At 37.4% G+C, this 27719-nt stretch overlaps 1 protein-coding gene across 3 annotated transcripts in view; it reads right to left on the bottom strand.

Annotated features, from left to right (window-relative positions):
* RPS6KA5 (ribosomal protein S6 kinase A5) overlaps positions 1-27719 on the bottom strand; it is an 89334-nt gene that overhangs the window by 40608 nt on the left and 21007 nt on the right. For 2 of the 3 annotated variants that reach the window (XM_075753717.1, XM_075753718.1), the window contains exons 3-6: positions 23434-23652; positions 20229-20344; positions 19312-19419; positions 1100-1183 (exon numbers count right to left, since the gene is read on the bottom strand). In XM_075753717.1, coding sequence (XP_075609832.1) covers positions 1100-1183; positions 19312-19419; positions 20229-20344; positions 23434-23652 — 527 coding nt within the window. Of the gene's footprint in view, positions 1-1099; positions 1184-1881; positions 2010-19311; positions 19420-20228; positions 20345-23433; positions 23653-27719 lie in introns of those variants that run through there. The other variant, XM_075753719.1, reaches the window with a different exon arrangement.

Below are 27719 nucleotides of genomic sequence, written 5' to 3'. Positions count from 1 at the left end.
AACTGTGATCAACTATATTTCATTACCCCCAACAGGAAGACAAGTCAACTCAATTTACAGTAAAAAAACCCCAGAGATTAAATATTCTCTGAAACTTCCCAGTATAGTGAGCAATCAGAATAATATATCTAGGAATACAGAATTTAGAATTCTTTTGGGGAACAGGGCTTTTTGGCTTCAAATATCATCTGTGAATTATGGTTGTCTTGATCTTTGCCATCAATTACTGACATTTTAATTCATAATAAAACTTGAGCCTCAAGCTAAACAGAATTTTTACAACCTGAGAACATATATAACATTAACAACCCACTCCCTACTTCAAGAAAGATAACAGATTTCCCTGATATACAATTGTCATGGTTTAGGCCCAGCCACCAGCTAAGCACCAGCAGCCACTCGCTCACTCGTCCCCCCCCACTGTGGGACAGGGAACAGAATTGGAAGAAAAGGGCAAAACTCATGGGTTGAGATAAGGACAGTTTACTGGGACAACAATACTTATAAAGGAGTGTACAAAGCAGCTGATACACAATGCATTTTGCTCACTGTCCAGAACCAATGGCCAGCCTGCTCCCTCCTCCCTGGCCAGCCCCCCCTTATATATTGAGCATGACATCATGGTATGGAATATCCCTTTGGCCAGTTTGGGTCAGCTATTCTGGCTGTGTGTCCCCTCAGCTTCTCATGAAAAATAACTATCCCAACCAAAAAACAGGACAACAATTTTAAAAAGTATAGCAGAATTAGCCACAAAACAGTAATTTTTCCACTCAGAACTAAATAGTTTCTTATTTAAAAGGAAGTGTCAGCTAAGGGTTTTTTTTTTTTTTGTCTCACTGCACATTTAGAACAAGTTTCAAATAAAACACAAATGAGCCTCAATACTTTTATAAATATGCCTTTTACTTAAGATTAAAAACTGAAAATACATCATACTGACGGTTTTAAACTTAGGCAGTAAACTATTTTAGAACAACTTGAAATAAGGCACGCTTAAATAAGACACTATCACATTTTACAAAAACCCCTCAAGCTGAACAACAGTGTTGCCTAAAGAATTAATTTCTTTTCAGTCATAAACTTAGATAGAACATACCTTATCATGTCCTGTATCTCCTCCTCTTACAATATCTGGAGCCATGTATTCTATTGTTCCACAGAAGGAATATGCTCTCTCATTCTAGCAAAAAAGAAAATAAAATTCATGTCAAACAATTATATTATACAAATCATACGGGACAGATATGGCTAACAGTTCCAAGATGCTGGCAGCAATTCTTCTCCAAATAGCTCAGAACTGCTAGCTAAATTATATTCCATCATATGTAGAGATGTATCACATAACGCTACAGAATATTTACAGTCTTCTACGAAAAAATAAAGTCATAGGTTTGTGTGGCAGTCTAACATAAGCACACAAAAATTAGCCTATTGATATTTTAAAAACTTTCCCCTAAGTCTAAACAATCTATATGTTTCAGAACTACAGAAGATTCCCCAAGATAATACAGATACTCATTCTGAAGGCTGCAATATCAATACTCTAGTCAACAAATGAAACCTTTCCATTAAAAAGAGCATTTCATTGTAAGATGTACAATTTGACTAAATTGGATACAAGATCCTTTGGGTTCCCCATATTTAAGAATTTATTATGACCTCTAGAAAGTAATTTTCTTTTGCAACACACACATATATAAAAAATACAACATTCTCTCAAGAAGAGACTTGGAGAGAGACAAGAGAGAGAAAGAGAAAGGCAGACAGACAGAGTTGTAAATTTAATTTTATTCTACACACTGAAGTTATTGTCTTGATTATGTTCAAAACTAAGCTGCTTTCACAGGCATGTATAATTGTTCCCTGTTAGCGATTTACCTTTGAGGTCAACATGAGGTCATGCTGTACCTTGCTAATGACGAAAGCACATGTGTTTGGGCCATGCAACATTGTTCCTCCCTTATCCTTCAAGCTTCTAGCATTTTGGGGAGAGATCCTGATAGGTCCTTTAAAGAAGAGTGTTCAAAAAAGCAAATATTTCAAAAGTCAGGTTTTACATTTGTAGATTCAGATTTGGAGTTTAAAACAGGTGCTATATCAGAGAATGTACTACACTAATGAGAGGAAGCTTCTAAAAGTAGATATAGTGCTCAGTGCTACCCTGAGGCATAAAAATTAAACAGTCCAACAGCATATTATTAAACTGTATTTATTAAAATACATATACTGTGACTGGTTTTTTGGGTAAAATTCGGAGTTCAAAATAGTTATAGGCCTCACTGTGTTCAAATATTAACTTGAAATACTAACTTCCAAGACAAAACCATAAGATAATAAACTTTCATGATTTCACTTTCTTTTGACATGACTACTGTTTCTATTTGATTATCTTTTCCAGTACCTGTTATCTAAAAGAAAAATAGTGTGATAAAAAGCAAAACTAAAAAAGAATTTCAGAAATTCCTAGCCCTCCATCCTGGCACCAGTAATCTAAAGCTATTCATATATCCTTCCGTTCCTTTTCCCTTCAAGCTGGGAGGGAGGGGGGGAAGAAGGAAAAGGAAGGGGAGTGAAAAATACAAAACAAAAAACCGTTCTTCGCTTGCTACCTCTCCAAAGAGTAAAGATAATGCAGCCAAGCTGACATTTATGAAAACAATTTATAATGCTAATATAAATCACAAGAAATGGATGAAAACTATTATCATTTAGTTGGCTGCAAATTCGGCAAATCATCCGTAAAATTATGTCTTTTTTGTTTTCACGTTGTGTAATAAAGCTCAGCTACAAGGTACTGCAGAGATGAGAAACAGACTGGGGAGTTGTATATGAATGTATACAGTGGTACAGCAGAACCCTTATGATCTCAGGTACCTTTTGCTGGTGAGAATGCCCACTAAAAACATTTCAAAACATGCAGAAGTATTAGCAGTAGCTTTTTTGAGAAACAATTACAGTCATTGCTATAAGTAATTGGTGGTTCTGATTTTCAACTATACTTACTTTTTAAAAGCTAAAATGATTGTAAGAGGTAATATTAAAGATGGAATTTCTGAAACAATGTTTGAAAATTACTTTTACTTCTTTCTTAGATTCATGCGTGAGGTATTTCTTTGTCCCTTGCAAAATTCAGTGTTTAAAACCCCCAAAATAATTTTGGAGGCTTAAAAAATTGTCATTGTATCATTTAAAATAATTTCTTATAATTAAATGTCAATATGAAAAACTCATACTGTAGTCACAAACAGGCATTTAGAAATTGAAAACACTCTGGGATATGTTTGCAATGAGGATTATAAAAACCCCAACTTCTAATCCATATAGGTAAGTACTTGTATCCTTTAGCTCTCGCTTCCTTTTCAGTTTAGAAGTAGTCCACTGCTGAAATTCAAGGCTGAACAGAACCAAGAAGAAAGCAGATTATTACAGGCGGAGTTCTTAGAAAGAAATTAAATAGTAAATTGGAACTCAGCATTAGATGGGGGGGGGGGGGGGGGGGAAATGGACCTGCTGAGCATTTTCTTCATAATCAACACTGATTTGCCATTACATAAACTAGCATCATATTCCAGAAACCCTGGTGGAACCAGCTTACGATTGTTACAGGATGACCATTAAGAGAAAACACTCTGATATCAACTATTTATAGTTTCTTATTTAACCACACAAAAAAGCTCAGAGAACTACAGTACTCCCCAGAACTAATAAAGCCAATTGTGTGAAAGCAAAGCATGCTGACACTACTACAAATTGACACAGATTTGCCTTCATAAGATGCTGCAGAAAGTCCTGACTTTGAAGTCTCAAAATCTGGATACTTCTTTGTAAGACATCTCCCTTCATGTTGTGTTTCATTGAATTACAAGCCCCACCAACTACATCTAGCTGTTGCTTAGAGAACACAGTTTTTATAATGTTAAGTTTCACTAGGAACACATGTAAAATTGTTAAATATGCCTCTTAGAGGGAGTCACTAATAGTCTTTACTATTACACATTACATGTGGGTTTAAAACCATTTTAAAATAATGTTACCTCCAATAACAGTTTCTTTTTTTTATCCCGTTCTGGGGTCCCTAGTGCAAGAGAGGCATGGACATATTGGAGAAAGTCCAGCAAAGGGCCACAAAGATGATTAAGGGACTGAAGTATATGAGGAAAGGCTGAGAGAGCTGGGACTGTTCCACCTGGAGAAGGGAAGGCTCAGAGGGATCTTATCAATGTATATAAATGCCTGAAGGGAGGGTGCAAAGAAGAGGGAGGAAGGTTCTTTGCAGTGGGGTCCAGTGACAGAATGTCCTGTTTTAGAATCAGGATTGTTTTGGTTGGAAAAGAACTTGAAGATCATCAAGACCAACCGTTAACCTAGCACTGCCAAGTCCACCACTAACCCACGTCCCTAAGCATCACACCTACATGACTTTTAAGTACCTCCAGGGATGGTGATTCAACCACTTCCCCGGGCAGCCTGTTCCAATGCCTGACAACCCTTTCAGTGAAGAAATTTTTCCCAATATCCAATCTAAACCTCCCCTGCCACAACTTGAGGCCATTTCCTCTCATCCTATCACTTGTGACTTGGGAGAAGAGACTGACATCCACCTGGCTACAACCTCCTTTCAGGTCTTTCCTTTAAGGTTTCCCCTCAGCCTCCTTTTCTCCAGGCTAAACAACCCCAGTTCCCTCAGCCACTCCCCATAAGACTTGTGCTCTGGACCCTTCACCAGCTTCGTTGCCCTTCCTTGGACATGCTCCAGCACCTCAATGCCTTTCTTGTAGTGACAGACCCAAAACTGAACATAGCACTCAACGTGTGGCCTCACCAGTGCTGAGTACAGGGGGACAATCACTTCCCCAGTCCTGCTGGCCATGGTATTTCTGAAACAAGCCAGGATGCTGTTGGGCTTCTTGGCTACCTGGGCACACTGCTGGCTTGTAGTCAGCCAGCTGTCAACCAATACCCCCCAGGTTCTTTTCTGCCAGGCAGCTTCCCAGCCACTCTTCCCCAAGCCTGTAGCACTGCATGGGGTTGTTGTGACAAGCAGGGAGAGAGTTAATTTTCTTCCTAGCAGCTGGTATGTTGCTGTGTTTTGGATTAAAATGAGAATGATGTTGATAACACACTGATGTTTTTAGTTGTTGCCACACAGTCAAGGACTCTTCAGCTTCTCATACTGGCCTGCCAATCAGAAGGCAGGGAGCACCCAAGAAGCTGGGAGGGGACACAGCCACAACAGCTGACCCAAACTGGCCAAAGGGATATTCCATGCCATATGATGTCATACTCTGTACATAACTGGGGGTTGGATGGGAGGCAGGGCAGCTCAGGAACTATCTAAGCATTGGCTGTGGGTGGCGAGAAATGGTGCTGTTCATCACTTGTTTTGTGTATTTTTTATCATCATCCTTTTCTGTCCTATTAAACTGTCTTTATCTCAACCCACAAGTCATTTTTGGTTTGGTTTTTTTTTTTTTTTCTCCTTTCTGATTCTCTCCCCCATCCCACTAGGGGGGAAAGAGGGGAGTGAGTCAACAGCTGTGTGGTTGTTTTAGCTGCCAGTCAGGTTAAACCATGACACAGGACCAGAGGCAATGGGCACAAACTGAAACACAGGAGGTTCCCTCTGAACATCACGAAACACTTTTTTTTTTTTTTACCATGAGGGTGAGTGATCACTGGCACAGGTTGCCCACAGAGGTGGTAGAGTCTCTTCCCTGGAGATATGCAAAAGGCTTCTGGACAGAGCAGTAGGCAACTGGCTCTAGGTGACTATGTTTGAGCAGGGAGGTTGGCCCAGGTGACCTCCAGAGCTCCCTTCCAACCTCAACCATTCTGTGACAAAATGTCAAAGTTGTATTTCACCATTCATTTGTGAAATGACATTTCACTCACAAATCAAGTTTGCAGCCAACCCAAAACTTCAAAAACCACAACCAAATCCCATTTTGTATTTTGTCCCCCCAATTTACATTTCATTCAACTTTATAATATGAATTCAAATAAATCTACATTATTAATACTTGCATGTTACGGGTTGTAAGACAAGAAAGGAAGGAAGTTATTAAACAACTGAACTTGGATTACCTACAGGTGAATTCTCACTGAACACACTTATCTTGCAAATACTTGAGCTTAAGAATTTTCTACTTAATGCAGAATGCTCATTTTCTTCCCTCACTCAGCATGCATGCCTTAAACATTGTGGTTCCATCTTCTGAGTTGCAGAACAGCAAGCAATCAGACACGAATGGAAGGAAACAGAATCGTGGCTAACCCAACTCTAGTAACTCAATATGACAATATTGACCACATCTTTGAAAATATCATTATATTTATTCCAAATCAGCACTGCTTCCATGTTTACAGATAATCTGGAGATAGACAGTCCTCAGTTTTCTAGCCCACAATAGCTGGTTCTGACTTGTTTTTTTATCAAGCTCATGTTTACACAATAGCATAGTTTTTAGTAAATGTATACAAAGTGGGCACTTCAAACCAGTTAGCTGCTTAAGAGTGAAACAACTTTTCATGAAGCCACTGATACAAAGAGAATTTTGTTAGAGTTCTTGATCAGTGAACATAAATAAGTTCACATGGACAGCCAGGCAGTTCACTTTGTTAAACCATCCCTCTGTTGAAACAAAACAAAAAAAAAACCCAAACAACCCCAACCAACAAAAACCAAGTTATATTGCCTTAAAACTTATTCTTTGAGATGAGCTACACATTGACACTGTGGATGTGCCTGTATATTTTACCAGACTGGTTCTAATAAATATTTAGTACTACATATGTGTAAACTTTTCTCCTCAAAGACAGAGAAGACTTACTCCTCCAGAGTTCCCTAGTGAGCTCCCTCATCCAGTGAAAAAAAAACACATTAACAGTGGCAAGAAAAGCAAGAGGAAGAAACTCCATTTCTCTGCAGAGACTAATCAAACTCACCACATCTACAGGAAAAGCCTGACTGACAGAAAACCAGTCACTACTATAATACAATGATGTGTCCTTGAGAGTACACTTCCTAGTCTACAGCAATGCAAGTTCAGATTAGCAACATATGCAACGGCAGCTCAGACAGTTACTAACTCTCATAACTGTTCAACAGGTCATAACAAGGTATGTGGGACAAGAACTGTAATTCCAAAGTGAACCACAGGAATTAGAAGAGACTTCAGGAAAGCCAAGGAATCACATATGCACAATGTGCTCCTAAAAAGCTCATCTCTACTTCGCCAAACTGCCTTTTGGCAGTCAACTATCTGGACAAAGGGCTACTCTGTCTGATTTAAGAAGTTACTGTACTGGAAGGATGGCATTAGTTTCCAGTGCCACAAAAAACTCGCACACCCCAGATGCACTGAAAATGTCTGATTCAACATCCTAACATCCAAAAGGGCATGGGAACTGGGCAAAGAAATTGAGACAACAGATTTGGGGTGGGTGTTTCCCAACACCTGGGGCATGAAGGCCTGCATTATTTTATCACATGCACCCAAAGATCTGCATCTGAAAAACAAACTGTGTTTTAATACTTGGCTGAAGACATCTTCAGCTAGGAGAAGAGGTGGACAACTGTCAGGGCCAAACTAGTATTCATAAAGAAAAACGGCTTCTTAGAGCAGAAGACAAGATCCCAAGCAAGCATTACATGCTATTATAACTTCTTCAATAAGCAGAGAACATCATTAGTTCAGGGACTTGAAAAAAATCAAGTTAACCACACCCTCTGGAAACTGAGATCTGCATAATTAGAAAGTGCATCTTGTGATTGTCATGCTTACTCATAGCATGGCAGACATGGCATCCAAGTCAGCTTGAAGGAAAGTACAGAGGAGAGCTTTTTGAGCTCCGAAGCAGCCCCAGAGCAAAGGGAGATAACCCACATTGAAAGGTTCAAGACTCAAGCAGGCAACGGCTGACGTGTAGAGTACGTTCTGAGTCAATGGTGTCACCAGTATGTTGCTGCTGAGTACTAATGAAAATAAGATTTCTGTTTAGATTTCTGCAGGTAACTAGAAGTTACATCAAGAGAAACATACGCTCTATACAAACATTAAGCACAAAGCGCCCATCTGCTGCCCAATTGGCTGCTCGTACAAGAGACAGACTGAGCAAACTGGAGCTTGCCATTTGACCATTGGAAAAATGGGAGCAAAACCAAAACCAAAGATCAAACAAAGCTTTAACAACCCACAAGATTTTGTTTCAGAGGCCTCAGGAACAGAAACAGACATCAAAGCAAAGCACCCAAACAAAAACAGGGAAGAAAACTACAGAGGTGTGAATGCTGAAAAGGGCAAGTTGATAAAACTAGCTAACAGAACACTAACATAGGTAAAACAAAACAAAAACCCCACACCTGCAAAGAATAACCAGATGCTCTACCTAGAGTATCTGGCTCAGAATACTGCGGCATATTCCAAGTACACTGTTTTATATGTGCGCACCAAGCTAAGAGAGCACCTATTTGCCATACAAATACTGCTTTGGGAAAATGCTTCAGAGCTTGAGCATTTGTGATTTTATCTCCAAAGTGTGAATTCAGATATGGAAAGCACTCAAGTGTCTTAAGACAGTTATTCTGCCATTTGAAGCCATATTATTTAACATTTAAATATATGGCTTTTGAAGTACTTCTTCAACTTGATGAATTGCATTCAAACAACAATCCTGCAGCTTATTTTATTCACAACAGTCTTTGTGCAAACATATTTTAGCCAGAGGATTAGCCAAGTATTCACTGAAGCCATTCTTTTCAGCATTCCCAATTAGGACCCGCTTCAACTACATGAAAGGTCACCTTTGAAACAGAACAGACTGCTTCTGTTCTCCAACTACTTAATGCACAAATACTTTGATCTTAACTGCGCTGGACTATTACCCTGAACATATGACACATTCTGAAACCATACTACTATCGTATTCCTTCAAACCATGAAACTTGACTCCTTTAATGAATTTTGCAACTTTAAAAAAAACCCCAAAACAAAACCAAAAAACCTCAGAGCTACTCTTCTCTAAAGGTCCTTTAATAGTGTATGTATTCTCCAAGACGAATTCCTTGCTAATAGAAGTGATGGTAGGATATGGTCAGAAGGCTTCGTTCAACCCTAGAGTACATAATTTTTAGTATAAGAATTTCAAGAAATGGAAATTACAGAGTATTAGGGAAAGGGCACTTCTCAGTTATTAAATTGGCTTGGACTTTAATTCCTTGCATTCATTATTCATATAAAATATTCTAGGAACATCATCAAATAGTTTAAGAATTTCTCCTTTAGTGTATTCAATATTAAAAAAAACACAACAACAAAAGCAAAACCTAGAAACACCAAGTGCTGCTGGGCCAAAAAATACAAAGACAACTTAGAGTTGGAGAGTCAGAGTTGCAGTCTCTGATGGCATGTAGTTCATCTGTCAACAACAACTCTGTGACTGAGCAGGACCTAGTGGCATAGAGCAAGAACATGCAATGGAACAGCAGGGAACCAGGTAGCCAGACAGAAGCTCACTGAAGGCATTCAGGGCTGCTCTCAGACTGACTCTCCACAAGTCCACTGAAAAATTCTGCAGTGCAGACAAGAATTACTTACTGGTTCTTGTCATGTTTTTGTTATGGAGAAATAATAGAATTACTATGCAGGTTTTAGCTGGGTTCTTCCATAGATTTCAGCAACATTTTATGAGATTCCTATGCTTGCCCATACTTGTTAGTTGGCAAATTAAATTGCTTCATTCACTTAATCTGACCTCATTATTATGAAGGTTTCAAATTGTTATGACCTAGCGAGACAAGAGGAATGCTTAACTGTTGTTGGAGGTACTCTGAAATCCCACAGCAAGTTTAAACAAGATTTTTAATCTAATGCAGATATGGTCTTTCTACTTAATTTAAGGAAATTCCTCCTTATTGCATGGGTAGTAAAATTCTCAATACCAACTTTCAGATCAAGTATATAGATGAAAAAAATCAAACTGATGCAAATCATAGTTTAGCTAAAACTCCGCATACCTTGGGTCTTCTCTAAGCAACCACCTAACAGGTTATACTTCATGTGAATGTGTAGAGTCTAGCAGAAGTAGTGTCAGTCTGCTCAAACAGAAGACACACAACAGAACATATCACTTTGTTTTGAAGGTTCAGTGATGGCAACTAACATCCCCAGTATGCTCTCTTGAAGGCTTTAGTAAAAAAATTGCTTGGGAGCATAAGGCTGTCCCAAAAGATACGGAGTATCTAACTTTGTATTACAGTATTTAACAGCTCCTGACACTAATTTAAATTAAAAGTGCAGAAGTCCCAACACTCTTTGTATAAATACTTGTAACTGATACCTGGCTAGGACTGTGACACTTCACTCAGTGATGAACAATCCCAAATGAAACCTGCACTTCCACAGAAGGTCTCACTCAAGAGGGTAAGGTAGAAAAGCAGACTCCAATTCAGAACTAGAAACGGCAGCAAGAGGTAATAGTACTGGAAACTCACTAAACAGGCAATAAAGCCTCTTGAAGAATAATGCTAATGTGTTTCTGTGACATGTCTGCAATCTCTCGGTATGCATATTTATCAGTATCTATACAATAGGAATAGCTTCAGCCACAATAGTATGGCAAGTGACCCTTCTGATTTATGGTTTTACCAATTTCTTAGTTAACAAGGAAGAACATTTTAAACAATACACACTAAACTGTTCTTTCTGATAATTTTAATTTATTCAATGCATATTTGGAAATTGACAGAAGCATCATTCATTCTACTATTTTTTATGAAGTCACTGAAGAAAAAAGCAATTAGTTGAAAAATAAGCAAATTCAGACAGTAAAGGCTAGAAAGGATGTATTGTGCTACTGCATTCAGGAGTAAGAGTCAGACTTAACTAGGAATATGGGCCCACCTAAAGAGTTTCACAGGTTATCAAATGAAATCATTTTCTTGTCCTTTCAACAGCAGCATATAATCCATTTCTTAATCACCTCAATGCCCTAAGTGGTAGATCATTTCTACGTACGAACAGATGCCAGTATTTATACTGTGCTAGAGGAAGTCTCACTGTTGCTTTTCATTTGGCTAACACAGGAAATACACTGGAGTGAAACTACTTTCCTTAACTGCTTATCCCTTTAAACAAAGGTTTCAAGTCCGAAGTTGCCTTTCTTCCTTTGTTAAAGGAACTTCAAAGTCAAAGTTAACTTCCAGGTTGCATTAATTAGATACTCTCTGGGGTCTATCAGTAGTGTAGCAAATAACCTCAATAAGAAATAAAAAAAATATAGCAGAATTTCTAGAATACAAGGGACAGTATCATTACTGTTGCTATTTTATACAGCAGTGAGCCGCTGTAATTAGAGTTCTGAAAGCCGTAACTAAGGTTTTGGCTACAAGCATAAATAGTGAAAACGTTCCTAGGATAACCATGTCAAGGCCCTGAGCTTATCAACAGCCTCTGCAACCTCTTTCCCCAATTCTAGGGGTTAAGGTACCTGCACTCAAGACCAACACTAACACAATGCAGCTGAGTAACCTGTGTGGAACCTTGTCACGGGCCTCCTCCACCTTCAGCTGGGAGCTGAAGTTCAGGCTCCCATTCTTGATCCTTTTGTCAGCTGTGCTGCAGGTATGCCTGTACTTGGCTTCGTACCTCACTGATCCTGATCCTGATCCACCAACTTCAAATCCTGGCTTGACTCAAGCCTCCCTCCTCACAAGATGTTTGTCTGACCACCATGGGACTGTCGTCCGAGCCTGTCTTACTGCCACTAGACTTCCTCTGATCATCTTGTTTGGCAACTGTGGGATTGCGCCACTGGTCAGTGAGCATACTGATCCACGCCTGCCTTGCTGTCACCCTTAGCTCCCAGCTCCCACAAATGTGGCTAGCAGTCTCTTCATCCTGCTGCTCTCTGACAAACTAGTCAAGAACCACAGTTCCTCTACAAACAGATGTTAAGACTGAAGAACTTAAGCAGTTGAAGAGTTCAGCAGTATCACACAGAACATCTCATACATCAGCTATCAGCAAACTGTCTATCATCTACTGATTGAGCCATTAGTGTCCCCTTGGTAAGTTTAATGAGAAAACCAGGACCGTAGGATAAATCAGAAGAAACCCCTTGTAAATGTCAGTTTACTTGCAATGGTGTAGAGGCCACATAGAGGTGCTACTAACAAGCTGACCTGCTGAATGGATTTTGCATTTCAGGAAAATCACAAGAATGAAAAGCCTAAATTCCATACAGAAACAGGCCTTGTACCTTCAGTGAACCTTAGAGGCCATTCCAGCTGAAAGTGATTTTACTGATATTTACCTCAAAAATAAAAATGCACCAAGAAAAAAACCTGTTTCCATAGAAATCAGATATGCAACATTCTTCATAATTTTAATTGTCCAGAATAACAATAATTAGTCTCAATTTAGAAAGGCATATGAAAATTGACAGAAAAGCCCTCTCATGGTTCAAAGACATGGTGTAGATTTAAAATGAAAAACAAAAATCCTGTTCCAACAAAGTACATGCCAGACTGACTTGGTTTCTTGTTTTTTCTCACTTTTTTTTTTTAATTTTAATTCTTTTGGGAGCTTTTTGGTCATAACACTGGGTAATTAAGCTTTCCATATCAGAAAGACTACAGCTTCACCCAAAAGATCTCTCAGCTGCAAACTATTGTTTCTGTAGTTGTAACTTCTATTCAGGACCAAAACTATGATCTCTGTGGGAGAGGAGAAAGAACAAAGACAGGAGAGTTTAGTGGTACACTAGTTACTGCTTTGCTGCATTCGACAAAATCATAATGAAGGTTGTAGTACGAAAGTAAAGGTTCAGACTAGACCAAGAATGGTTTCAATATGGCAGATCAAAGGTCCACTAATTTGAAATGTCATCTCAAGAAGAATTAATAAAAAATAAATTTATAAGGTCATCTGAAATAAATTAAAAATCCTATCCTGGTGGCTGTTCCTACTTGAAGCAGCCAGTTAAGTCAAAATACCCTGTTAGTTACTATACCTCATGCCACAGCAAGACACACTAGTGACTTCTGCTTTCAAAATAGACATGGAATAAGGCTACTGAGTTTTTCAAGCAAGAATGAGATTTGCCTGCCAGCAGCTGCCATCAGAACAGGCACTTAGAAAGGAGAGCAAGAACAACTAAACCTAGTACCGCACACCAGCCAAGAAACATGTGACCTCTACAGCTATGGCCCCAAAACATAACTCAGTGCAAAGCTAAGCCTTAATCTAATGTCAAGTGGAGGTTCAAGAAACCCTTTTCACAGATTTATGAGACAGGTATGTTTGCTTTCACAATGCAATGCAATTGCAATTCTGCAAGGAATTCTTTACACCAGTTCCTGATAATGGATTTGTAAAGCAAATAACCAAGAGAAAAAGAAAACAAAAGTCTCAGTTCTGCAAGCAAAAAAAAATTCAGAAACAGCACATTGTGTGGGAGGAATGCAAGTATGTACCACTGTCATCCCGGATGAACGCTTTGTACTAGGTTCTTTTTCCAAAAACTGAAATTTTGAGACTTGTTTTCTAAAGCATCATCTTTAGATAAGAGAGAGGTCACAGTACCAAAAGAGAGAAGAATGGTATACAAAGCAAAACCTGGAAAAATCCTCTTTCTTTAAACAGAGACATAATACTACTGATTCTGGGAAGAATTCTACTAGCTGCCACTGCAAGCCTTCAAAAATTTATTTTTTAAAAAAGAGAATAAAGAAAAAAATGCATAGGAGAAGCCAAATAAATATTTCTAGCATCAGAGAGCACCAGATGTAAAAGGTAGAGAAGCAGAAACAGACAATTTTGCTCAAATGCAATCCATTTGGTTCTAAATTCATTTTCATATCGCCATGAATCTCTGGTCATGTAAGTTTTTCATACCTGGTTGCCCAAGTTTCATTCAAGTTTGGTATTCACAGTAATTCCAGAGGTAAAAAACAAGTTATGAGAAAAAAGATTAATAAGGATGGCAGCATTTGTCCTCAAAATGTTACTTTATTTCCCTTGGAAAACAGAATTTTCTTGAGTTGACTAGCAACATATTATTCTAAGATCCAATAGAAGATACCAGGCTATTTAATACACAGATCAGTATTTCTCTCTGAAATGTGATTTTTAAGTGTATACTACAATAAGCAACCAGTATCCTTAGGGCAGTCCCTGTAAGAAATCACGATCTGGCTTGCAAAAATTCTTAATGGCACTTGAGATTTTGGCATCAAAAAATGTCTTCTGCATTACTGCTCCATGCTGGGAAAGCACAATCATCTTTGAGATAGGAATCAAAAAAGGGATACCTTGGGCTAAGGCATGAATAATCACCTGATCACTGATGACCTGGTTTTGCAATTAAATGAATCCAGTTCAGTTATGTGCCTTTAGAGTGTTTAGTATGTTCTCAATATTCAATATCAGGACACTTAAGACACCAACAGTACAACAGCAATTAAAGCAAAAAGGTTTTGCCATTGTTTTGTTTCCTTTTCCAGAATAAAGGAAATAACAACTAATTGTCCAGACAGATCTATAACCAGTATTAATTTCTGCAGACGAACTTCACTATTCAGTTTACTCTTTCTTACTTTTTCCTCTATGCAGAAATGTAAATCTACTCCTTATAACTGTGCTGAACATTCTTATAACATCACTGAACAATTGTGTAACTAAAACACGAGCAGATATAGTAAGTCATCCACAGTTTGGATTATTCTAACTCATCTTTGCCAGACAATGCTCAAATGTTCAGAGGATGCACTATCAAATTTCAATTATCAGATGTTATCGCTTTAATTGAACAATTATTAGGGTCTTTTCAAGTTAAATGCACAGCTGACCTACCAGGTCACTTAAGTGACATGGCAGTTCACACAGCACTAAACAAGAGTCAAGTTGTAGTCACTTCCCTTTGTTCTAGACAACCTTTAAAATGCTCTAAGAATGTGTACATATCTCTTCCTACTTCTTCTACCAAAATCCACAGTGTACTAACTACCTTTTTATCATTTTTCCTTTAATGAAGTTTCCTTTAAAATCTTTTAAAGTTACATATTAATTTTCTTTCCAGAACAAAATGTTCACTCAACCAGCTAATAAACGAAAACAAACAACAATTCAACAGTGAAAAGCATCTGACAGTTATAACTGAATTTGCAACTCAGATCAAGAGATTTTTCAGATGGGAAAACAATAATGGATCTGAACGATTCATTCTGCAGAGACAAAAGTACACAGATATCCATCCAACTGACTTAGATTACAACTCAATCATCCCTCATACAGAATATCTACTCTTATATTATTTATTGCTAAGGCATTTGTATACTCTCAGATATATTGTTTGAACACTGACAACATTCAGTATTTACTACATTTTTTTTTTCCAAACTTCATTAAGCAAACACAAAAACTTCAAACCAAACTTAAGCTAATGTAGATGATGTGTGCCAATGCAGAGGAATTGAGCATTTCACTACACTCTGGAAAAAAGTGTACTTTATGTGATTTAATTAACAAGAAAAGTGTTAATTGTTATGCATGGTCCAACAGAATAGATTACTACTACAATAATTCAATAGATGTGTTCAGATTATTTTCTCTAAGATGTAAAGATCTCCATACATACCAAGGCATGATTTTTTTTTAGTGTGTTTACAGAATTAAAGGAAATGGGGGTGGTGGGGTGGTGGTGGGAGGTAGGATTTTTAAAATGAAGTAGCAATTTTAATGTTTATTGTTAAAATAAGACCAGACCTGATGACTAAATTAAACTGACATTAACCACATTAACCAAATCAAAACAATTCCAACATACAAGTACAGCTATTAATGAGTAAGATAAAAATATGCCTAAGCCACAAATCCGGAAGATAAAGATACTACACAAGAAGTAAGATGGCAAAAGAAGTTCACAGGTTTTGTTTTTTTTAAAGGTAAATGAAATGCAAGAGTCTTGGAAAAAAAGAGCAACACCAAAGCAGTTGCCCTTATGGAGTGAGCAAAGCAGTGATATAAAAGTTTCAATACGAAGTCTGTCAGCCCTATCAATTCCCCGTGCCCCCAATAATAAATAATATTAATGTCATGTGCGAAAGTGTTCTACATCCTGGTTAGACAGGAACTCAACTGAGATGCATGAAAGCCTAAGGCTAAAAAGTGTCTTTTTTTTTTTTTACCCCCATTTTCTTTGCAATTCAGTTGAGAGTTAAAAATCAGAAAGACTAGCCTTAAATTCATCACGGGGCTAAGAATGCAAATGCCATAAAACTTAATACTAAAAAGGTATTATTCATTTCAGTCTCTTAATCACTTATCTAATCCCATTCTATGGTTAGAATGGGCAGGTCTTCATGAGATAGTAAATAAAATTTGAATATCAGGAGTCATCTCATACCTAAATACCTTGTGATACTGATCTATCCTATGTGAAAATTCATTTTTATTCAACTAGTTTATTCCAGTCAGGTTATTTCTTCTTTTTGCATGCAAATACAAGCATACAGACTTCATTTTAAAGATAAAGGCAAAACCAGACTGCTATTTCACTTGTACAAAACAAATCTGAGTTTTTAGCAAAACAGTAGTATAAAACGCTTTAGAGCTCTTAAAACCGCACTGCTTTCAGCATGGATTTGTAATTCGGGCATGTTATAAGCACTTTCACATAATAATTGTAGAACAAAGAAGATACTTGACAATTCAGTCTTCGCACTCATGCTTCAATAGCTGCATGGCAGAAATCAATAGGTTTCTGTTTTCCTAGAAGTCACACGCTTGCTTTCTTTCACTCAAACAGTGCTTAGGAAAAGCAGCTTCTCATCTCTTCATTGTTGAATAGTCAATTAATCTGCTATAGTTATTATAGTCAAGAAATAGTACACTTTTTATTATACTTGTTAGATTCTATACTTGCTCAGGTACCTGAAAATATTTAACAACCATCAGATTAAAGCAGCAATAATGAAAACACTTAACTATGATGTTTCCTAGCAACTATCCCTAACTACAAAACCATTCAAAATTCATAAATATATGGTAAAAAATTCTCTCTGGTAGAAGTTTTAAGCATAGTACATGCTTGTAATTGCTGACAATTTTTATACATTCTTAATAATCTAAATATATCTTGTTCCAGAAAACACAATCCAAAGAGGAGGGTTGTGAGAATAAATTCCACTTGCATAAGTATACTTTTTTCATGGCAAAGTTCTTGCAAGAAGCAGCATGGGCCAGGGAAGAAGCACGAAGAAACGGGGAAAAAAGGAAAGCATACCACAGAATCATAGAATGGTTTGGGTTGGAAGGGACCTTAAAGATCATCTAGTTCCAACCCCCCTGCTGCGGGCAGGGACACCCTCCACTGATTAAATTGCAAATGCTACATTCTTATCCAACTTGCACATTGTGTAATTTTATTTAACAGTGCTACCCAATGAGCATGAAAACAGATAAAGCTCTGCAGTTATACAGGCAAATTTTACCTCTTGTAAGTACACTGGTTCAGAAGCGAAAGTTAAATATCTTTTGTAATGTGAATTATAAGTGTCCTAGTAGTACATGAAATTGTCTACAGAGACTACAATATGAAATGCCGATTTCTATGTGTAAATGGGTCATTCTAATAATGTTTAGGTTCAGTACCTAAATTACAACAGCACGCATGAAAACTGTAGTCAAATGCAATTTCTTAGACTTTGAAAGCAAACAATCCAATTGAAATTACTTCTGTCCTTAAAAAAACACAACTAAAGATGTTGAGCTTTCTTGACAGGGAAGACAAATATAAAATGTGAAGGAGAACATGAGAAAAAAAAATATGGTTAAATGAAGAGATTTCTAAGGTATATACACTGAAAATAGAATGGATTAGAGTCAGAGAAACCAAAATCAAATGACCTAGCAGCAAGACTGCTTTATTTAAATGACCAAAGTGGAATCTGATTCAGAGTGCGGAAAAAGCAGACAGGCATCTCAGATGCTTATCCAAGTTCTCCCCTTTCCTTGCACTGCTTTTAAATGACATCCAGAGAATGAGCACAGATAAGAAATAAGTGTATTTCCTAAAACCATCTGTTTAAAGACTTAAGGAAGGGTCTGATTCACTACGACACTCTTATCACAGAGAGGATTCTGGCTTCATTCAACTTTGGCTCCAAGGCTGGAGGACTGCTCCTTTTCTCTCCCATCAGTGCAGTAACACCATTCCATGTACTTTGCCTCTTGTGCCCAGCACAACTGCTCTCACAACTCTGAGCAGGTCCTACTCTCCCTAGCCGCACCTTTTACTATCAATGTTTCCTGTTGAAAACTGCATCTCTGTACTTCCTCTCTTGCACTGGTCTGGCAATCTGGTGCTAATCCCTTGTCGTGCTAGTTGAACCTCCTCTTGATTTCATACTGTAATTTAAAAGGAATATACTGATATTATATGTACTATTTCCCTGCTTCAGAAAGTAACATTTCATATCTCTTAAAATGGTACCTCCCAAATCCTACCAGACTCCATTTGAAATGCAAATATTCTAGAGGAAAGTACAAGTTATCTATTTTTAGAAATCCCCTCTGCTCCTTCTAACAAAGGCTTTTAGATCTGCAGTCCCAGATTTCAATACCTCTGATACCTAAAGTGAAAGCCAAAAAATAGCCATTTTTTAAATTCTCTCAGAAGTAAAATCCTATGCTGTTTTGACTCTCTGAAATCTAAAATGCATTTTTGGATATAAAACTGTACCTTACAAATAATTAAAAACTAACATCAACAGTCAGAGATCGCCATGTGAGGTAGTATACACATATTTAATAAGAGATAAGCTTTTATCGTAAAAGCTTACAATTAAGCTTATCAAAAGTGACACAAAGACATGAGAAAGAGACAAGATAATAATACATTAATTATTATTAGCATAAATAAAAGTCATAGCATACCATTTGCCTAGTCACTGCAAAGTATTAGCACAGTCAAGCATTTTTAAAAAGGCATCTGAAAACAGTAACGTAACTGGCTTTTCAGACTCATGTGGATTTCCTTTTTCGCACAAACGGCAGCAGGAAGGAGCAGGAAGGCATTTCAGGGAAAACTAGAACTGACAAAAATGTCTGACAACACTGGCAAGCCAAAGACCAATGAACTGAAAGCTCAAAACCCAGTAGAACAAACTACTAGATTTTGTTCTATGAAGTACGAGTTTAGAAGGCAATTGTTCTCCTCTCTCAAATGTGTTTATGATTTCAATGAGAGAATCTGACTTTGTGATCTTGCTGGATTCTGTCCACACTTACTGGAGATTCAAATACTCACCTCATCAGTAAGAAACTCCTTACTCAAACCAAAGTCTGTCAGCACCACATGGCCATCAGAATCGAGGAGAATATTCTCAAGTTTTATATCCCGATATATAATCCCCAACTGCAAACAGAATATAAGAAAGATTACACTGATTTGGAAATACTCACATCAAGGAGACATTATTGAATGCATTTAAATATGAAGGTGGCAAAATTCCCATTACTAAGGTAATCTGACACCTGAAAATTGTACCTCAAAAAGAACAATTTTAAAACTCCTTTGAAGAAACAACTTTGAGCAACTTAAAAATTCTCAGAAATTACACTGTGCATTAATGTCTTAAAATTTAAAGGACATACTATATATCCTTTGAATCAAAAGTGACTGAATACTTGCTGTTGAATGCAAAACTCAGTTTGTGTTTCATTAGGAATGAAAATGGATGCTTCTGAAGTGTGTTCCAGACCATACATGCATGCTTTGTAATAGCCTACAAATCTACTGACTACCTCTGAAAACTGTAATACTTTTCATGTCTACAGTTGTGCCAAATTTTCAGAACTCTGCTGTTTAATTGTATCAAAACAAGGACAACTGAACAACAGGGGAACCCAAACACTGTTCATGTTGACTACAAATTAGTTTTAGTGACATATGCCATTTCATAAGGATTACTAAAAATTAACAATCATTTATCATTAACAACACTCTTCAAGCTGCAGATATAAACCCATAGCCTTCATCTGGTGCACATAGACATTTCATTGGCAAATATTTCTAATCACACAACTAGTGTCCCATTGCTAGATAAAGTTACTTTGAATTTGAAACAATCTAAAAAAAAAAAATAGTTCTCACTAACTTTATCTGATGTGAAAAGAACATAGTTGTAGTTCCAAAAAATCAACACTAGGATAAAGTTACTTTACCTTGTGGAGATGTTCAAGTGCCAAAACAATTTCCCCAATGTAAATTTGCACCTCATTTTCTGAGAATCTCTCTCTGTGTGAAAGGTGAGTAAACAATTCTCCTCCATTTATATAGTCTAAAAAGTAGAACAAACAACCTTATAATTTCACTTTCTGACAACTTAATTTTCTTATTGAAATATTAATAGGTAATAAGTTATTTAATAAGATGTTCTGGGATTAGATGCTTTTACTTATTACAATTCAGTAATATTTTATCATGTACAACATTCCATTTCTTTCTTCGAGGACCGATGGAAGAATATGACCTTATTTATTTAGATCAGTAAGCATATGGAAAAAAATATAATAAAGTATAAATAACCCACATTTTACAATTGCTTCCTTCTTCAAAAAAAAATCTTCAACATTCTAATCATGGAGCAAACAAAGACAACAGAAACAAATGTTTAAAATGTTTCTAATCAGAACTGCTAACTAGTACAAGGTAAGAACTGAATTCCTAGCCATTGTTCTAAGGACTGTGACGGACACAAATCAAAGCTGCCAGAGGACTGGCAGAACAAGCCTAATTCTATTCAGGTTATAACACTAACCACAGCCCAATGAAACAACCAGCCTTCAAATTCTTGGTGCTAGATCAAATGATCAGAAAAACTGACACAATGTGACGGGGGAGGGGATAATATCAATTACTTCAATATAAACTCCACCTGACAGTTCAGATTATTTTTTTTTTTTAAGTATTAGTAGGTTAACCTCGTGTGACAAGCTTTGTCTAGAACTGGTACTCACATGGATACAATACTTTGCTATTTCAATCACAACTTAAAGTCAACCTAAAACCAGGAACCAACTCCAAATCCTGTATGCTGGAAATATGGCAGAACTGCAGCTGCATCCCTATACTTGGTCCAGACTAAATTCATATGGCTACGTATTCTGACGGCACAAAGAACTGTATTAAATACTGCACTGAGCCTCCAATTCTAAAACCTCTTGAAACTGAAACGACACGTCGGTCATACACCAAGTGCAGCTAGGTACAAAAACAAAGGCAGAGACTGGTTTCCTCAAAAATTCAGAAGCCTCAGACACAGAAATTCCAAAACTAAATCAAAGAAGCTATTTACAAAGATTTTCATAATAAGACATAAAAAACTCGCAACAAACAGTTTTGGTATTTTTGTCAGGGAGGGTGTAAACGCCAGCTGAATTACAAACTAGCTTTAGGCCAATTAGGTAGAAGAGATTTTCACCATTACAAAAAGCAACTAAAAGAAATCTTATAACCCCCTCTAATTATTCCCATTTTCTACTAAAAAAAAGAAGCAAAAAAGGACCTTTCTGGCCCCAACTGATATTCTGAGAATGAATTCATGTAGACTTGGTAGGAAAGCAAAAAAAAAAACCACAAAACAAAAAGCCTTTAATTATACATCAGCTTTTAATTTCTTGCTTCCAACATCACCGTAACTGTGTTATGGTGGGCATGTGTTCAGTCTGCACTATCTGCTATGTAATGTTCTTCAGAACTAATGATCTCCCTCCTCTGACTCCTGTGAGAATATAATGTCAAGCTTTTAATCTTCTGTGCTGGGTTTGCGTGGCAAGGTTTTGGTAGCGGGGGGGCTACAGGGGTGGCTTCTGTGAGAAGCTGCTAGAAGCTTCTCCTGTGTCTGACAGAGCCAATGCCAGCCGGCTCCAAGACGGACCCGCTGCTGGCCAAGGCCAAGCCAATCAGCACCTCTGTGATAACATATTTAAGAAGGGAAAAAAACAGTTAGGGAGAGCTTTTGCAGCCAGAGAGAGGAGTGAGAAGATGTAAGAAACTCTGCAGACACCAAGGTCAGTGCAGAAGGAGGGGCAGGAGGTGCTCCAGGCACCTGGAGCAGAGATCCCCCTGCAGCCCGTGGTGAAGACCATGGTGAAGCAGGCTGTCCCCCTGCAGCCCATGGAGGGAGGATGAGGGGGTGTAGAGATTCCACCTGCAGCCCGTGGAGGACCCCATGCCGGAGCAGGTGGAGACACCTGAAGGAGGCTGTGACCCCGTGGGAAGCCCGCGCTGGAGCAAGCTCCTGGCAGGACCTGTGGATCCGTGGAGAGAGGAGCCCACGCCAGAGCAGCTTTGCTGGCAGGACTTGTGACCCCGTGGGGAAACCACACTGGAGCAGTTTGCTCCTGAAGGTCTGCACCCCATGGAGGAGACCCACGCTGGAGCAGTTCATGAAGGACTGTAGCCCATGGGAGAGACTCACGTTGGAGAAGGTCATGAAGGACTGTCTCCTGTGAGAGGGACTCCATGCTGGAGCAGGGGAACAATGAGAGGAGTCCTCCCCCCGAGGATGAAGGAGTGGCAGAAACACCGCGTGATGAACTGACCGTAACCCCCACTCCCCGTCCCCCTGTGCCGCTGAGGGGGGGCGGAAGCGGAGGTTGAAGCCGGGAGTGAAGTTGAGCCCAGGAAGATGGGAGGGGTGGGGGGAGGTGTTTTAAGATTTGATTTTACTTCTCATTCCTCTACTCTGTTTTGCTTAGTAATAAATTAGATGAATTCCCTCTCTCAGTTCAGTCTGGTTTGCTCGTGATGATAATTAGTGAATGATCTCTCCCTGTCCTTATCTTGACCCATAAGCTTTTCGTTATACTTTTTCTCCCCTGTCTAGTGAATGAGGGGAATGATAGAGCAGCTCTGGTGGGCACCTGGCCATATTAAAAGCTGATGATTTCTTCCTTTGTAATAACCTAAACATTAATTAATGCCCATATTCATACAGATTAAGACCTTTTTTATTCATGGTAGCAGTTTATCTGAAAATCTGTAGAAAACTAATGCAGTACATAATAATGTTTTAAAAAGTGCAAATCAAAATTTCTTCTTCTAGGTAAGTTCAAGAAAATATTTCTCTCATTTAAGTACTTATGGTCATATATATTTTTTGCTGCATGTTAAGTCACGGATAACATTTCCCCTTCTTCCCTCCAACCAAGTCAGAGTAGCATGCTAAGTTTAAACAGGAAAACCACAAACACAGACACTGTTGAAGATGAACAGTGTTTTACTTCCTATGGTCTCTCATGCAATCTCCAAACACACAGTACTTAAGACCACATTAAAAAAAAACCCTATAAAACATTAATGAGATAAAAGGGCAGATTTTTTTTTTCCTATTGACATAAGACTTGAATTTTAAAAACTACTCACCTAAAATGAGATGAAGCTTTGTATCCGTCTGGAAGGCATAATGTAACGTGACCAAAAACGGTGATTGCCTAATGTGCTCCAACACTTGCCGTTCTGTCCTTGTATGCTCAGTTGTTTTGGCTTTTTGAACTATTGTTGCTTTCTTCAGTACTTTCATGGCATACAACTTTCCAGCATCGTGGCCACTTACTTTCCTTACTAGGAACACTTTTCCATAGGCTTAAAAAAGTGGGGAAAAAAAAAAGAAACAGTCATCTACTCGTACTACAGCTCCGGCTGATACCATTATTATTTTCAATTACTCATTGTTATGGCAAACAGTAACCATTCAGGCTAAAATCTTCCAGAACACTTTTTTATTTCAGACTGACCTTTTCTGAACAAAATGTCAACCAAATGAACTTAATGACTGAACATAGCAAGAATGAGAAAATCAGAGTTTCAGTATTTAAAAACAGTTTTAAAAGCTGATGATTTCTTCCTTTGTAATAACCTAAAACTCCCATACTCCAAACTCTTGCTAAATTCTAGGTAAGACAGATGCTATTTTTTTGTCCTCAAAATAGTCTGCTCATATTTGCACAACTTCTATGCTTTTATTACTGACTGAAGTTCCAAAAAACCCACAGAAATGAATTCTTCCCATCAGTATTTAGTACACAAGAACTTTCCGAGGCTCCCACACTGGACTTAAATGAGAACAAACTGGAGGAATGATCTCAAAAAAAAGTTTTCTGAGTGCAAACAGTAAAGGAAATAGTCACCAGGACCAAAATGTAGTCTTTCCAGAGTTTTATGTTATTGAATCTAGGTGTTCTGTTTACATATTTGGTTAAAAATACACTCCATACTGAAGTAATAAGAGGCAAATGTTGACTTTTTTTTTTTTAAATAAAAAGGGCTCTTGGGAATTGTATACAGGTAAATTTGATGCCTCTGCTAGGCAAACCCATAGAAAGAGTAAAGTTTAGAATTAATAGATACACAAACAGGATACTATGTGAAAGAATGAGCATTACTTTTGTAGATTGTAACAATTATTTCTATTAATAAGGGCTCAAAGGAATCAGGAGGAAGGAACAATGATATGGTTGACTTATTTAGATTTTCAAGGTACTTAAGTTCCCTTACAAAAGGGTCTTAAAAACACTAAACAATCATGGGTGCAAAGAGAGGTGGTCTTCTTATGAAGAACAATGTTAGCAGACAAAACCCCAAAAGGTTAAAGATAAATATTCAGCTTTTTCAGTGAAAGGAGGTCACCACAAGAATCTACCCTGCCTGGTTCAGTCATATATGAACAGTGAGGAGGCTGATTTCCTTGGTTTGCTAAGTTATCCATTGCAACAGAAATCAAAGCTGACTGCTGAAAACTGTACCACAGTATCAAAATATTAAGTAGCTGAAATATAAAATGGCAGATAAAATACCAAATAGGTAAATGAGTAACCCACATGATGTATAATAATTATTATAATAATAATTAATTATGCATAGTGTTATAACTGAGGGGAAAAAAAATAATCTGAAGTTACCACAGACAACCGAATGAGAAAACACCAGTGGTAATCCAAAAAGCAAATGGAATGTCAGAAATTCAAGGAAAGTACTGAAGGGGAAAAAAAAAATGACACAAATACTGTCCCCCCAAACCTTCAACACAAAACCAGAAATCCCTTATGCTGTAGCATGAAATCTTTGTGATCACCCAAGATGAGCACTCTATTTCAGTCTCTCCTCTCTTCTGTCCCCAGCTCCCCTCCCCCCTCCATCAGAAAAAAAGTATAGCAAAACATTAAAAAAAACAAAACAGAAAAGGATAAGAGAATTCTTTTAATTATGAAGGGAACTAAACACACTTAGACTTTTTATTTAGCCTGAACAAGTACAGTACTTAAGACGCTAGAGAGTTAAAGATCAAAAACTGTATGAAGGTTAGTAAAGAACATGTTTTCACTATTTCTAGAAATAAAATAACTAAGGTAACAAATGAAATCATTAGGTATCAAGATTAAGAACTGCCAAAACCACACAAACAAATATGTGGTTAAGCTGTAGAACTGTTACATTATGCTGCATATGTCAAAAACGTATATGAGTTCAGAAAGATTATATAAATCCTTGGGGGAGAGGGGAAAGTATACCAAGTGTTGCTAAACACAAAAGAGAATCTCTGGCTCAGGCAGACCCCGAACTGCAGGCTCCTACAAGCTCACGAAGGAAACCATCATTGTATGCCTCTCCTTAAGCCATCACGAGAGACAGAAGACTGAACCAGCTGGGTGTTTTGTCCAACCCCTATAATTATCTTCACACTACTGTCTCAAAGATAATGCTCAAGTATCTCAAAACTGTAAATACACTAGACAGGGTATACTGTCCTGATGTGAGAAACTCAAATTTAGTCGGTCTTTAAAAATGCTATAACATACACTGCACCCAGCAAGTAATTACATGTAACTCCAGATTTTTCCTGTTCTTTTCCAGACAGGTAACAGAGAGTTTTAAATTATCAAATGACATGCAGCTGTTTTTTTCCTACGACTGAGTTCTGCTTCATTCAGTATACAAACGTGATACTTCTCACATAATGAACAAGTTCTTTACCTGACTTAGCACACCCTAAGGAATCATGCTTGCCTTCTTTACAGAACCCGTTATTCCCAATAAGAGCTTTCATAAAATAAGTTTTTACTTATTTTATAAATCCTGTCATGATGTACAGACACAACTGATCTGAATCAAGGTTGTACAGACCATAATATTGTGACCACAGTAATACTATTATGCATATACACAATTTTAAATTTATTCACCTATTTTTCCAATATTGGATGTAAAATTATTTTTAGCATCTGAAAAACAGACCCCTACTACCGAGAGCATTGGTTTAAAAAAAAAAAAAAAAACAAACAACTGCTTCCAAAACTAGTATTTACATCTTTTTAAGGAGTTACTTCTCAAAAAATGTAGATAACACTTCTGCATTCTACTAACACGCAACAAAACCAGTGTGGAGAATGGCATTAGCTTGCATTTCTCAGCTGCTTAAGGGAGTAGCCCTAGTTTTCACCAATTTTCAGCTGGAGCTTGACACTGAACTTCCTTGTGCCTCTCTGAAAAGCCCCACCTAGAGCATTAAACAGAAGTTTCCTTTGGTTCCCAGGAAACAGTTTTATTAGAAATGTTGAAGAACATTAAGTTAAGCTTAAGTAAAATAAACAAAAGTCCCTAAGATTTTAACACTTGGCTACCTGTACCTTTATAAAAACTTACGATAATGCATCTTAAGTGGCAGAATGCTAGCAGTATATTAACAGCACCTGCTACAGCTTTACACACAGCATAGAAGAAAATCTGGTAAGTGCAACAGCTGTAAAGAAATCTCTAGAAACTGTACTAGTGTTATCATAGAAGAATTTTCAACAGAGCTTTACCATGGTACAAGTTGTTTCTTCAGAAATCTGAAAAGGACTGACAGACTGATAAGGATTTTCAGCAGTTTTGATGAGAATAAGTCTTAAGTAGCACTATTTTAATCAAATGGCTCATAATATATTCAACACCAGAATCTCTGATATCCCCATGAGAAATCTACTTAAAAGACAACACTGCAAAAGCAATTCATTTGAGTGGAAGCAAGGAGAAAGCAAATAAACTGATTGCAAGAATACCCTTCCCTGATAATCTTATTTCTGAAAAGCTTTTTTATCTCAGAGAGCCACATTTTAATGTTCTTTCTCATAAAATCTGATGCACATCTCAACTACTTCCAAGGCAGAAAAATATAGCCAGCAATATATCCCCCATAAACACACAAAGTCACCAAATATTCACCCTCAAATTTCATTAAAAATATTTTAAATTATGGAAGAACTAAAAAACTATATAATATATACTGTGTGTATATATATACACACACAAACTATGTTAGACTGACCTTGCAGTTTATTAAGAGAAATAAAAAGCAATTATTAGTTGCAGATTGATATGGATATCAGGCCTGTGAGATGAATAAGGTATTTCATACCAGCAATTTGTAACAAATTTCCACTTAATTTCTGAGACAGAAAGATACAGTTGGGGGTTAAAACTTTCCTTTCACTACTGCCTTTTTCATGAATACACATTCATAGTAATAAACATCATTGTAAGTAACAATTCACAGTCATTACAATTTTCTAAAATACACACTTGCTGAAAGACAATGAATTAAAAATATAAAATATTCTTTGCTTCTTTATTCTTTCTGTACAAATGCAAGCACATTAAGCCATTGCATCATG

Source organism: Balearica regulorum, chromosome 5, assembly GCF_011004875.1.
Source record: "Balearica regulorum gibbericeps isolate bBalReg1 chromosome 5, bBalReg1.pri, whole genome shotgun sequence".
In the NCBI taxonomy this organism is placed as follows: domain Eukaryota; kingdom Metazoa; phylum Chordata; class Aves; order Gruiformes; family Gruidae; genus Balearica; species Balearica regulorum.
Note: the sequence above shows the minus strand (reverse complement) of the source record. Positions and strands in the feature narration are given on the sequence as shown.